We start from the raw sequence: 15,199 nt of genomic DNA, 5'->3' as shown, positions 1-15,199 counted from the left end.
GGAAAGAGTCAAAATAATAAATGTATTAATTTTAATATTTTGTCATATATTCTTATTTTTCACCAAATGGAATTCAACTCTAACAAGAAATACCCACCACCACTTAATTATTTTGCTGTATTCTTCTGAGAACATAAAGTGGTCGTCCACATTAATTTTGACATTTGTTCATAATCATTTTGATTTCATTTGCTGAAAAACTTTGGCCTTTTAAAGAGTGGCTGTGCTTTCCTTTGCTCTTTACCTTTGCAAGTGTGTTACAATAATTTTGGATATGCTATATATATAATTGTGACTTATGTCTATGTATTCTATAGACATATAACAAATATAAATTTTTATATGTGATGGTTTTATATATCTTATTTGGAATTTTTAAAGATATTGTTTTCATTCTGATGCTCTTAACTATTCTATACTTATTAAGAAGCATATGAAAATACAATAGTAATTAAAATATAATAATAAGGGAAAAGAAAAGCCCTGTAATACAGGCCACTGAGCCTTCTAGGTAAAAAGCTCTTAAAGCTGCTATAGCACACACAGAGCATGCAACCCACACAATTAAAAATGAGTGATGGATGGATACTGGAAGGATAAAGAGAAAGGAAGAAAAAGAAAGGAAAGAAGGAATAAGGAAAGAAGAAAAGGTGAAAGGTTACAGAGGAGAACCCAAGATCTAGATTTTAATCAGTTAAAAATGTCCTGTTAAATACAGTAGTATTGGAACTTAAAAACATGTACCTTTTACTGTTACATGAGAAGAACATTAAAAAACAAGATTACTTGCTACAATATTTTGCTGCTCATACTTCAGACTGAAAATGGGCAGGAATTATCTGATTCAGTTTATTTTTAGTATGATTCAGTAGCACATCATGGGGGGGAAAAAAAAAAAAAAAAAAAAAAAAAAAACTTGGCCAATTCATCTGTAATGAAGGGGCTAAAAAGCAATGTTTCCCAACGGGAGGTCATTGAAGGACCTGTTTTAAGTGGTTTAGCCACATATTACACAGAAAAAAAACAGGGATCCCTAGCCATCTGTGTTTAAGAAATATCATATGAAACATAATACCAGGATTCTAATAGCTGAGGTACATTAGTGAATCTCCAAGATGGAAGTGGGGAGGGTGAGCAAATTTCACAAACTAATTTGATCACGGAACCCTTTCTACAGAGCCTGATGGGGTGTAATGTGCTTCTGAACCTGCTATGGGAAACAGTGCTCCAATATTTTTGCAGAGAAAACACATTGAAAAATAATCATGCAGTCCACTGTTATGTTTGAAATGATTAGAAGTGTATTGGGAGGAGAAATTAGGAAATCACAAGAAATTTGGATGTTGACCCATATTTTAATGATTAAAGTATTATTCTCTTGGTATTAGTGATTAGCTCTTTAACAACAACTATAAACCTACATCCAATGGAAAATAATCTAAGGTGAAACTCAGGTAGGGTTTACAGATTATTAAAAAGGAAAGTACATTATTAAAATGCTCAAAGTTTTAATTTTGGAAAAATGAAAAGTTTAGGGGAAAAGTTAACTATCAAAATCTTCCATAGCAAGGATAGAGGGCCACCATCAAATTATACTCGATAATAAAATTGATTATTAGAAGAATTTCTCAGGATTCTAATATGATGTCTATAATTATAAATGATGGGTAGGTATTATTGTCAAAATTGTATATAAACTTTATGCTAATTAATAATCAGCCCTTTGTTACTAAAGCAATTTATTTTAACGTATTTTAGAAAATCATCTCCCCTTTTCCCCTAATAGTTAAAAATTAAAGGAACAGGGGAACCACACCAGAGCTATGGAAAATTATCTAGTATAGAAATAAAAACAAATCTAAAGCAGTTACTATCCAAAACCATCTACCATTTTTCTAACTGCTTAAATAAAGAGGAATAGAATGCACGGTTGAAAATTTTACACTATTAAACTGTTTTAGGATTAAAAAAATCAAACCAGCACTGGTCAGTACAACAGACTAAAGTGAAGTTGAGCAGCAGAAGTAGTAAATAAATTTTCATAAAATAGATAAGAATTAATAACAAAATTATTTTAACTAGATGTTAAACTGTTAAATAACTTAGCCTATAAATAGTATATAATTTATGAAAGGTATTTAATTACCTTTTTGTTCCACTTCTATTGGAGAGAGAGAAGTAAAGAGAGAGAGGAGAAAAGAGAATAGATTAATGGTACGATATTGGCCAAGCACTTTTTATTCACCTCTTCCAAACTGAAAGTAAATAATTTATTTCACTCATACTTGCTTTATTGAACATTATGTTTTTTAAAAAACCCATTCCTCTATAAAATTATTTTTAAGAAACAATCACATTATAAGCTTAAAAATACAGTACAAACTTGGAAAAAATAAGGCAAAAGTTAATCAAGCTAAGACTGAATAAACATACCATTCCAAATTATAGACAAAGGGAATACAATATTCATAATAATAACACAAATATTTTCCATTTGAAAGACAGGTTGGTAACTATACATAGAAAGCTTTCAGATAGTTGGGATAGTCTCATTTATTAAATATTATAGTTTATATCACTATTTAACATAATAGTCTTGCTTTTTACCCATCTCAAAAATTGATCTCTTCAGAAGAAACTACTCTGTAATTCATTTCCTAAGGCCTAATATTTTCTATAAGTTGTCAGTATTATGAGAAATGTACCTCATGGGGTGACACATTAACAGGGAAAGATCTCATTCTGAATAAACATATTTAGAATCTTTATTGAAGAAAGTTCTATTCCTCACACTCAACAATATTTTATATTATTGTGGAAAAATACCATTTTTCAGAAAAATCTATATCTGAAGGTTGATATAAATAATAAGCCACCTGCCCTGGGCTCTTCTGAAATTCTTAAGTGAGCCTTTCAACAAACTCTTAAAAGAATAAATTGGTATCCTCAAACACGTTATGGTTATGTATCTTTCAAATTAGATTCCATTATTATTTTAAGATATTGACTAATACAAGTCAGGGAAAATTCAGGGAAATTATAACATATTCATGAAACTCATCAAGCAGCATCTTCTTTATCTTATAAACATTTGTCTTATTGGAGACAATTTGCCTAGATCACAACAAGAAAAAAAAAAAGAATCAATGGGAAAAAAGAGAGAGTCAGGAAAGAATGGGTTCATAATACAAACTTTGAAAAAAAATCACAGATTTGAAGTGATACAAATCTAAGATAATTTCAGTGGAAGGGATAAATTGAGCTACTATGCACAATAAATAAAACTACAGGAAATTTTTAAAACAAAGGAGAAATACCATTTTGGGTAGTTACTTTTAGGTGAGATTTTTGTGCATTGACCTAAGCTCATGTCTTCAATTGTTGGCAAAATCACACTCATTTCTCTCCATTGACTTTTTTTGAAATCTCAATATCACACGTGTTAGAAAACAAAAATGGTATATATGAAAAGTTATGCTTAGGAAGTTGTAAATGGGGTTCTCTTTTTAAGATTCCTTATCTCATTAATTTACAAATCTTATTTTTAGCAATATTTCTAGGACACTTAAGAACTCTATGATACTCATACTGTTAAAATTTATCATCATCCTCAATTATGGATCTTTATCAAGTAACCGTAGTGTTCACTGGACTGTATGCCTCATTATAGGTCAGTTAAAAGCTTTACCTAAGAGATGCACTTCATGCTATGGCTAGATTACTAACAAACCTGAGTTCAGACTCACAACTAGAAGAACCATAACTAAGCACCTTAAAAATTATTTAATCAGAAGAGCATCAAGATGGCTGAAGAGGAAGTCATGGAGATCACCTTCCTCCCCACAAATACATCACAAATACATCTGCATGTGGAACAACTCCTACAGAACACCTACTGAACGCTGGCAGAAGACCTCACACCTCCCAAAAGGCAAGAAACTCTTCACGTACCTGGGTAGGGCAAAAGAAAAAAGAAAAAACAGAGACAAAATAGGGATGGGACCTGCACCAGTGGGAGGGAGCTGTGAAGGAGGAAAGGTTTCCACAAACTAGGAAGCCCACTCGCAGGAGGAGACTGCGGGTGGTGAGGTGGGGGAAGCTTCAGAGCCATGGAAGAGAACGCTGCAACAGGGGTGCGGAGGGCAAAGCGGAGAGATTCCCGCACAGAGGATTGTTGCCGACCAACACTCACCAGCCCTAGAGGTTTATCTGCTCACCTGCTGGGGTGGGCGGGGGCTGGGATCTGAGGCTCAGGTTTCAGAGGCCAGATCCCAGGGAGAGGACTGGAGTTGGCTGCATGAAAACAGCCTGAGGGGACTAGTGTACTACAGTTAGCTGGGAGTGTGTCCAGGAAAAGGTCTGGACCTGCCGAAAAGGCAAGAGACTTTCTTGCCTCTTTGTTTCCTGGTGCGCAAGGAGAGGGGATTAAGAGCGCCACCTAAAGGAGCTCCAGAGACGGGTGCAAGCCGCGGCTACCAGTGTGGACCCCAGAGACGGGCATGAGACGCTAAGGCTGCTGCTGCCACCACCAAGAAGCCTGTGTGCAAGCAGAGTTCACTATGCACACCTCCCCTCTCGGGAGCCTGTGGAGCCCACAACCGCCACGGTCCAGTGATCCAAGGACAACTTCCCCGGGAGAACAGGTAGCACGCCTCAGGCTGGTGCAATGTCATGACAGCCTCTGCTGCCGCAGGCATGCCCCACATCTGTACCCCTCCCTCTGCCTGGCCTGAGTGAGCCAGAGCCCCTGAATCAGCTGCTACTTTAACCCCGTCCTGTCTGAGGGAAGAACAGACGCCCTTAGGCGACCTACACATAGAGGCGGGGCCAAATTAAAAGCTGAACCACAGGAGCTGTGTGAACAAAGAAGAGAAAGGGAAATCTCTCCCAGCAGCCTCAGGAGCAGCAGATTAAATCTCCACAATCAACTTGATGTACCCTGCATCTATGGAATACCTGAATAGACAACGAATCATCCAAAATTGAAGAGGTAGACTTTGGGAGCAATGATATATAAACTTTTTTTCCCTTTTTCTCTTCTTCTGAGTATGTATGTGTATCCCTGTGTGATTTTGTCTGTATAGCTTTGCTTTTACCATTTGCCCTAGCGTTCTGTCTGGTTTTTTTGTTGTTGTTGTTCTGATTTTTCTTGTTTTTTAATATACTTTTTAGCGCTTCTTATCATTGGTGGATTTGTTTTTTGCTTTGGTTGCTCTCTTCTTTCTTTCTTTCTTTTTATTACTTTATAAACTTTTTTTAATAATTATTCTTTATTTTTTATTTTAATAACTATTTTATTTTATTTCATTTTATTTTATTTTATCTTTTTCTTTCTTTCTATCTTTCCTTTTTTCTCTCTTTTATTCTGAGCTGTGTGGACGACAGGTTGATGGTGCTCCACCTAGGCATCAGGGCTGTGCCGCTGAGGTGGGAGACGCAACTTCAGGACATTGGTCCACCAGAGTCCTTCCAGCTCCACATAATATCAAATGGTGAAAATCTCACAGAGATCTCCAACAGAACATCAAGACCCAGCTCCACTCAATGACCAGGAAGCTACAGTGCTGGACACCCTATGCCAAACAAATAGCAAGACAGGAACACAACCCCACCCATTACCAGAGAGGCTGCTGAAAATCATAATAAGGACACAGACACCCCAAAACACACCACCAGACGTGGACCTGCCCACCAGAAAGACAAGATCCAGTCTCATCCACCAGAACACAGGCACCAGTCCCCTCCACCAGGAAGCCTACATAAGCCACTGAACCAACATTAGCTACTGGGGGCAGACACCAAAAAAACCCAGGAACTACAAACCTGCAGCCTGCAAAAAGGAGACCCCAAATACAGTAAGTTAAGCAAAATGAGAAGACAGAAAAACACACAGCAGATGAAGGAGCAAGATAAAAATGCACCAGACCTAACAAATGAAGAGGAAATAAGCAGTCTACCTGAAAAAGAATTCAGAATAATGATAGTAAAGATGATCCAAAATCTTGCAAATAGAATGGAGAAAATACAAGAAACATTTAAAAAGGACTAGAAGAACTAAAGAGCAAACAAACAATGATGAACAACACAATAAATGAAATTTTAAAAATTCTCTAGAAGGAATCAATAGCAGAATAACTGAGGCAGAAGAACGGATAAGTGACCTGGAAGATAAAATAGTGGAAATAATGACTGCAGAGCAGAATAAAGAAAAAAGAATGAAAAGAATTGAGGACAGTCTCAGAGACCTCTGGGACAACATTAAATGCACCAACATTCGAATTATAAGGGTTCTAGAAGAAGAGAAAAAGAAAGGGACTGAGAAAATATTTGAAGAGATTATAGTTGAAAACTTCCCTAATATGGGAAAGGAAATACTCAGTCAAGTCCGGGAAGCACAGAGTCCCATACAGGATAAATCCAAGGGGAAACACACCAAGACACATATTAATCAAACTATCAAAAATTAAATACACAGAAAAAATATTAAAAGCAGCAAGGGAAAAGCAAAAAATAACATACAGGGGAATCCCCATAAGGTTAATAGCTGATCTTCCAGCAGAAACTCTGCAAGCCAGAAGGGAGTGGCAGGACATATTTAGAGTGATGAAAGGGAAAAACCCCCCAGCAAGGATCTCACTCACATTCGACAGAGAAACTAAAACCTTTACAGACAAGCAAAAGCTAAGACAATTCAGCACCAGCAAACCAGCTTTACAACAAATGCTAAAGGAACTTCTCTAGGCAGGAAACACAAGAGAAGGAAAAGACCTACAATAACAAACCCAAAACAATTAAGAAAATGATAATAGGAACATACCTATAGATAATTACCTTAAATATAAATGGATTAAATGCTCCAAATAAAAGACACAGACTGGCTTAATGGATATAAAACAAGACCCATACATATGCTGACTACAAGAGACCCAGTTCAGACCTAGGGACACATACAGACTGAAAGTGAGGGGATGGAAAAAGATATTACATGCAAAAGAAAATTAAAAGAAAGCTGCAGTAGCAATCCTCATATCAGACAAGTAGACGTTAAAATAAAGACTATTAGAAGAGACAAAGAAGGACACTCCATAACGATCAAGGGATCAATCCAAGAAGAAGATATAAAAATTGTAAATATTTATGTTCCCAACATAGGAGCACCCCAGTACATAAGGCAAATATTAACAGCCATAAAAGGAGAAATTGAAATTAACACAATCATAGTAGGGGACTTTAACACCCCGCTTTCACCAATGGACTTTCATCCAAAATGAAAATAAATAGGAAACACAAGCTTTTAATGATACATTAAACAAGATGGACTTAATTGATATTTATACGACATTCCATCCAAAAGCAACCAATACACTTTCTTCGCAAGTGCTCATGGAACATTCTCCAAGATAGATCATATCTTGGGTAACATATCAGGCCTTGGTAAATTTAATAAAATTGAAATTGTATCAAGTATCTTTTCCGACCACAACATTATGAGACTAGATATCAATTATAGGGAAAAAAACTTGTAAAAAATACAAACACATGGAGGCTAAGCAATTCACTACTTAATAACCAAGAGATCACTGAAGAAATCAAAGAGGAAATCAAAATATACCTAGAAACAAATGACAGTGAAAACACAATGACCCAAAACCTACGGGATGCAGCAAAAGCAGTTCTGAGAGGGAAGTTTACAGCAACAAATCCTAACTCAAGAAACAAGAAACATCTCAAATAAACAATCTAACGTTACAACTAAAGCAATTAGAGAACAAACAAACAAACAAAAAAACCAAAGTTAGCAGTTAGCAGAAGGACAAACATTATAGAGATCAGATCAGAAATAAATGATAAAGAAATGAAGGAAATGATAGCAAAGATCAATAAAACTAAAAGGTGGTTCTTTGAGAAGATAAACAAAATTGATAAACCATTAGCCAGACTCATCAAGAGAAAAAGGGAGAAGACTCAAATCAATAGAGTTAAAAATGAAAAAGGAGAATAACAACTGACACTGCAGAAATACAGAGGATCATGAGAGATTACTACAAGCAACTCTCTGCCAATAAAATGGACAACCTGGAAGAAATGCACACATTCTTAGAAATGCACAACCTTCTGAGACTGAACCAGGAAGAAATAGAAAATATGAACAGACCAATCACAAGCACTGAAATTGAAACTGTGATTAAAAATCTTCCAACAGACAAAACCCCAGGACCAGATGGCTTCACAGGCGAATTCTATCAAATATTTAGAGAAGAGTTAACACCTATCCTTCTCAAACTCTTTCAAAATATAGCAAAGGAAGGAACACACCCAAACTCATTCTAAGAGGTCACCATCACCCTGATACCAAAACCAGAGAGAGATGTCACAAAGAAAGAAAACTACAGGTCAATATCACTGATGAACATAGATGCAAATATCCTCAAGAAAATACTAGCAAACAGAATCCAACAGAACATTAAAAGGATCATACACCATGATCAAATGGGGTTTATCCCAGGAATGCAAGGATTCTTCAGTATATGCAAATCAATCAATGTGATATACCATATTAACAAATTGAAGGAGAAAAACCATATGATCATCTCAACAGATGCAGAAAAAGCTTTTGACAAAATTCAACATCCATTTATGATAAAAACCCTTCAGAAAGTAGACTTAGAGGGAACTTACCTCAACAAAATAAAGGCCATATATGGCAAACCCACAGCCAACATCGTCCTCAATGGTGAAAAATTGAAACCATTTCCTCTAAGATCAGGAACAAGACAGGGTTGCAACTGATAAAGGATTAATCTCCAAAATCTACAAGCAGCTCATGCAGCTCAATATCAAAAAAACAAACAACCCAATCCAAAAATGGGCAGAGGACCTAAATAGACATTTCTCCAAAGAAGATATACAGATTGCCAACAAACACATGAAAGAATGCTCAACATCACTAATCATTAGAGAAATGCAAATCAAAACTACAATAAGATATCACCTCACACTGGCCATCATCAAAAAATCTACAAACAATAAATGCTGGAGAGGGTGTGGAGAAAAGGGAACCCTCTTGCACTGTTGGTGAGAATGTAAATTGATACAGCCACTATGGAGAACAGTATGGAGGTTCCTGAGAAAACTAAAAATAGAACTACCATACGACCCAGCAATCCCACTACTGGGCATAAACCCTGAGAAAACCATCATTCAAAAGGAGTCATGTACCACAATGTTCATTTTAGCTCTATTTACAATACCAGGACATGGAAGCAACCTATGTGTCCATTGACAAATGAATGGATAATGAAGGTGAGGCACATATATACAATGGAATATTACTCAGCCATAAAAAGAAACGAAATTGAGTTATTTGTAGTGAGGTGGATGGCCCTAGATTCTGTCATACAGAGTGAAGTAGGTGAGAAAGAGAAAAACAAATACCGTATGCTAACACATATATATGGAATCTAAAAAAAAAAGGTTCTGAAGAATCTAGGGGCAGGACAGGAATAAAGATGCAGATGTAGAGAATGGACTTCTGGACACAGGGAGGGGGAAGGGTAAGCTGGGATGAAGTGAGAGAGTGTTATGGATATATGTACACTACCAAATGTAAAATAGATAGCTAGTGGTAAGCAGCCACACAGCACCGGGAGATCAGCTTGGTGCTTTGTGACCACCTGGAGGGGTGGGATAGGGAGGGTGGGAGGGAGGGAGATACAAGAGGGAAGAGATATGGGGATATATGTATATGTATAACTGATTCACTTTGTTATAAAGCAGAAACTAACACACCATTGTAAAGCAATTAAATTATACTCCAGTAAAGATGTGAAAAAAATTATTTAATCAAAAGCCAACTGTTAAAAAAGGTAACATAAAAGATTATACTAATGTCCATTAAAATAATGAATTAAATGTGATTTCAAAAGTGCAAAAAAATTTTTTAATGAATAGTCTCAAAAGTTTGGACTTGAGGCCCATTTTACAATGAAGTTGGAAGTTCAGAGTGGAATCTTACACTAAAGTTGACATTTTTCAAGCACCAGCCTATATAGGGATTTCTAGAACTAATTTCATTCCTTGAAATAGCTCTAAATATATATCCTTTGGATTATATATGAAGGTATTTATATTCTACAACATAAAATGTACACTCACACAACTTTAGTCTTATTCCACATAAAATTCTTCAACGTAGATTGCAATTGCCCTAACTTCTTGGTGATTAGTATTTCTCTCTCCAACAAATATTTAATGAGGAAGATGACATATATGGTAAAAAGTATTGATAAGTTATTCATTATAGTCTATAAATATTATTTTACAATTCAATGGACATTTTTATTTTCCAACAACTTTTACCTCTTTTTTTCTAAATTGTCATTAGGTAAAATTTAACTTTTAATTTTCTGGTCCTGGTCTAATGTGAAGAAATTGGCAGGAACTGTAGCATAAGTAAAGTGTGCCTCTGGTACTGCAGGTGACTCAAAATTAAGATTTATTAGGCAGTTGTACTTTGGAGAAAATTATTATGGTCTTGCCTATGTCGTGACTGGCTGTAGCCCATTCATCATTTATTTGCTAGTTTCAAGACTAAAGTAAAATATCCTATAATTTTAGTTGAAGTAAGTATACACAAATCAAACTCCCATAACAAAAACTGGCAAGGCAAACATGATTCGTCAATGAAAAGCTTAGTAACATTTAGGATTGGCCAGTCATTGCCCATCATCTAATTCTGATTCTAGAAGCTTCCCTCACCTGAAAAAATAAACAAAAAACATGCAAACAAACAAATTGCCTGCATACAGAAAACATGCTTACCACTGTATCCTTCACAAGTTCACAATGCCTGGCACATAATACATACTTGATGAACAGCTACTGAATTAATACAAAATCCACAGAGGTGATTAATTCTGCTTTTCGATATTTTAAGCATGTAGTAAAAAGAAAAACGTGGCAAAAGAGAATCTGGACTTGTTATATAGACTCATACGTGCAATGCATATCTGCATGATGTCTTTCAATATTTTAATGCATGGGGAGGAAAGTAAAATTTATAAGCAGTTTGTTTCTTCAACTCACTAAATGTAAAACCAGACCCCCCCCCCCCAAAAAAAGGCAAAGAAGAAAAAGTATATGAATGGTTCCGAGGGTTATATTGGCAAGAAAAATTTGTTGCTATAAAACAGCCTGTGACAATCTAAAAACACAAGTAGAAAATACTCCCTTTACTCCTCTCTGTTATGAGATCATAAATAAATGAATTGTATGATGACAACTCTGCTAGGCCTTCTTCAGGACCTCTTGTCTTTAGCCTGGTCCAATATCCTGAATTCCACATTATAGCTGTCGTTGTTCATGTCCAAACTTCCTTGGAACTAGTTTCTCTCCTTTTCTCTCTTCACTTTTAACCCCCAAACTATTTTCATTGTCCATTCAACCTCCATAAATATATTTATGTATTTCCTTAAAGTGATTTCCTTGTTGTCCTTTGTCCTCCTTAACATCTCAAGCTATAACCTGTGGTTAAATGACAAATTCAGACTAAGTGTAACTGTATTCTGTATAAAAGGAAGAAACAGGAAAAAAAAAGAATAGCAAATTTTCCCTTCATTCCCCAACAGTTCATAAAATATAGTCATGTTATTGTTTAGAAAAATAAGATGTTATTAGTTCTATATTAGTTCTGTCCATATTTGTACCATATGCAGTACTTTTTTTTTTTTTTTTTTTTTTTTAGGTACGTGGGCCTCTCACTGTTGTGGCCTCTCCCGTTGCGGAGCACAGGCTCCGGACGCGCAGGCTCAGCGGCCATGGCTCACGGGCCCAGCCGCTCCGCGGTATGTGGGATCCTCCCGGACCGGGGCACGAACCCATGTCCCCTGCATCGGCAGGCGGACGCTCAACCACTGCGCCACCAGGGAAGCCCCATATGCAGTACTTTTGAATTGTGTTCCTTAATTAGAAAATGTATAGATGAGAGAGCATATGCATGCATTGCCAAGTTTTTTTAAGTTGTATTGTAAACTACAGAGAAATAAAATTGTTGCACGCCAAAAATTGTTAGAACTAAATTGCTATAACTAAGAACTATGAAATTGTCTTTAATTCTAATGTAGCTTAAAATTTCTTTTCTTTTAAACTGCAAGTCATACAACACATTTTCTATCTATGATTTAAAGGTTCCAAATGAGTAGAATGTTAAAATACAATGATGCCTCTGGATCTCTGTAATATATAAATAAAAAGATACTTATGAGTAGCATAGGATAGTAATGAAATATTAAATAATTTATAAACAAATATTTTTATCTTGAAATATAGTAGTTTTGTTTTTGTTTTTGTTTTTTTTGCGGTACGTGGGCCTCTCACTGCTGTGGCCTCTCCCGTTGCGGTGCACAGGCTCCAGACGCGCAGGTTCAGCGGCCATGGCTCACGGGCCCAGCCGCTCCGCGGCACGCGGGATCCTCCCGGACCGGGACACGAACCCGCGTCCCCTGCATCGGCAGGCGGACCCCCAACCACTGCGCCACCAGTGAAGCCCATGTAGTAGTATTTTGAACAGAATTATTTTCTTGGTTACCTTTGGCTTAGACTATTAAAATACATTTGGGTACACTTATCACAGGCCAGCTGGGCAGTTAAGGAGATGGCAGAAAGGCAAACTAAGTAAGTAATAAGCGGATGAGTCTTTGATGAAAATTTGCCAGTGCATTAACTACAAACAAAATCATCTATAAGTGGATAACCAAAAGTTCACAATAATATTTTATATCAGTATAGTACTAAGTAAACAAAATGTTTTCATATGAATCACTTGCTTTAATTCTTTAAACAACACTGTGATATGGTGCTAGTTACTACCATATCAGAGATAAGTCAACTGAAACTCAAAAGGATTTGACCGAAGTCAACACTGGTGGCAGAGTCCTATCATTTGTCTAATATCATACATTGGTTCTCACAACAGGTAAACTCTATGAAACACAGTTTGTTGCGTTCTTGCTCTCCACTTCCTTTCTGTCACGAAATCCAAGCAAGAGTGTACTTTAGAGGAGATAAATAACATAAATGGAAACTCCCTAAGGTCAGGCACTGTGTCTGTTATAAAAACTAACATTAATTAAGTATGTACCACATGCCACATATTGCATATGATACTAATTTAATCATCTCACAACAACCTTATGAGGTAGATATTCTCATTATCTTAACTTTACAAATGACAAAACAGGCACAAAGATGCATGGATCTTTTGTTAATAAGTAGCAGAGCTGGAATTCAAATCCAAGTTTTGATCTTATTCATCACTGCATCTTCAATGCCCAGCACACAGAAAGAGCTCAATTAATATTTCTTACGCCTCCATGCAATGATGAATTGCGCTGTGGTATTTTCAAAGAAAGGAACTGAATGTCATACTTTTCAGTGCTATCAAGCCTGAGAATGGTGATGCAAACCATATCTCCAGAGAAGATAAAATAATAGAAAAAATGCGTTCCTCATTTCTTAGCCAAGGAAACGAGATATTTCTTATCACCGGAAACAAACCAGTTCTAAATACCTCATGTCCTGCTAATTATTATTCTGAAGCAGAGAAAATTCTCCCTTCTTCTATTTCACATCCACCAAGAAAATACAGAAGCACTTCAATAAACAGAAATAAAAAGATCTATGAAGTTCATTAATTTTTTGGTATATTACATATCAAAAATTCTGACAGACATCTGTCTCTTTCAGTAAACAAAGTACTAATCCTTTATTTAATGAAAGACAAGGGTAATCTCTGCAGCTCAGCTTCTAAATTATGTTTTTCAAATGATACCCATGCATCAGTGAAAAAAAGTGCCGCTCAAGCACCTTGTATTACAATGGCTTTACATAATGTGTTTCCAAAATTATCACCTCCTAATGAATTTCATCTTGGAGTGTGTAGACTGAAAATGTCAATAATTCATAAAATGCTTTCACTAGTCCCATTATAATTTAAGCACTTAAATACAATATCTATAGATGCTGCAGAAAATGAGACTGCCTTTTATTTTGTATTAACTTTCCATTCCATTGATGTATCTGTAAAATCTTTCAAACTGTTAATTTAGCCTTTTAAAAGAAAATGATGCTATTAGTTGACTCCTTTGTGAATCTATTGGTAATAGCTTCTAGTGAAAATAGTAATTTTCAAAGTTATTATTGGTAACAGTTAAAGTCAACAACATATTTGGTTCATCTAGGATGTACCCTTGTCATAATGATTTGTCACCACTATGTAAAAACCATGCGGCATTTAGAGTTGCTAAATAAAAAACAGAGTCCCTTCAGAGAGTACTAAACTATATATGCATATTTATATATTAGATCTGCTGACTGCATTTTTTATGTGTGAGGCCCTCAGAACTGTGAATACAGAAATAACTAATAACAATCATAATACCTAACAGTTACTGAACATATACTATGTGAATAGTCATCAAGTAGATCATTTTCTTTAATCCTCAAAGAAACTGGATTTGCTGGTACTATTATGAATATGTTACAAGGGAGGAACTGATCTCTGCCTTAGGGAAGCTTATAATAAGTGGTGATTTTCAGTATACTTGTTTACCAACAATAAGTTCCTTTTAAATGCTTTCAAAGGAGCTAGTATAAAAAAGATTAAAAATAGACAAGAGGGCTTCCCTGGTGGCACAGTGGTTGAGAGTCCTCCTGCCGATGCAGGGGACGCGGGTTCATGTCCCGGTCCGGGAAGATCACACATGCTGCAGAACAGCTAGACCTATGAGCCATGGCCGCTGAGCCTGTGCGTTCAGAACCTGTGCTCTGCAATGGGAGAGGCCACAACAGTGAGAGGCCCGCGTACCGCAAAAAAAAAAAAAAAAAAAGACAAGAATAGAAGTGAAAGGCAGAGAAAATGGGAATTGTTAAGAAAGGCTGAAGTTAGAAACACAAAGCATAACAGTTTGACTACCATCAAATTTCTTGCGGAAAATGTTATCCATTTGCTTTTGAGAAATATAATTTTGATTGATGCCTATTACTAGGTTCTATGGATCCAGCTCTGCATATCTAAAAAAACAAAGTACTCAAAATGAATCTAAATAAAGTCCCAGATAGTAAATACCTTATAATTAATGTTCCCAGGATTCTAGGGCTCAAAGTTCTTTTTAGGTATCTAGTCCTATTTTACAAATTAGAA

The 15,199-nt window shown here is 36.0% G+C and overlaps 1 protein-coding gene across 13 annotated transcripts in view; it reads right to left on the bottom strand.

Annotated features, from left to right (window-relative positions):
- Window positions 1-15,199, bottom strand: part of ADGRL3 (adhesion G protein-coupled receptor L3) — a 588,406-nt gene that overhangs the window by 323,881 nt on the left and 249,326 nt on the right. For all 13 annotated transcript variants that reach the window (XM_007446078.1, XM_007446073.1, XM_007446080.1 and 10 more), the window contains one exon: window positions 2,147-2,161. In XM_007446078.1, the coding sequence (XP_007446140.1) occupies window positions 2,147-2,161 (15 nt within the window). The remainder of the gene's footprint in view (window positions 1-2,146; window positions 2,162-15,199) is intronic.

This window comes from Lipotes vexillifer, unplaced genomic scaffold, assembly GCF_000442215.2.
Source record: "Lipotes vexillifer unplaced genomic scaffold, Lipotes_vexillifer_v1.1 scaffold462, whole genome shotgun sequence".
In the NCBI taxonomy this organism is placed as follows: domain Eukaryota; kingdom Metazoa; phylum Chordata; class Mammalia; order Artiodactyla; family Lipotidae; genus Lipotes; species Lipotes vexillifer.
The sequence above is the reverse complement of the archived record's forward strand: the minus strand, read 5'-3'. Positions and strand labels throughout refer to the sequence as shown.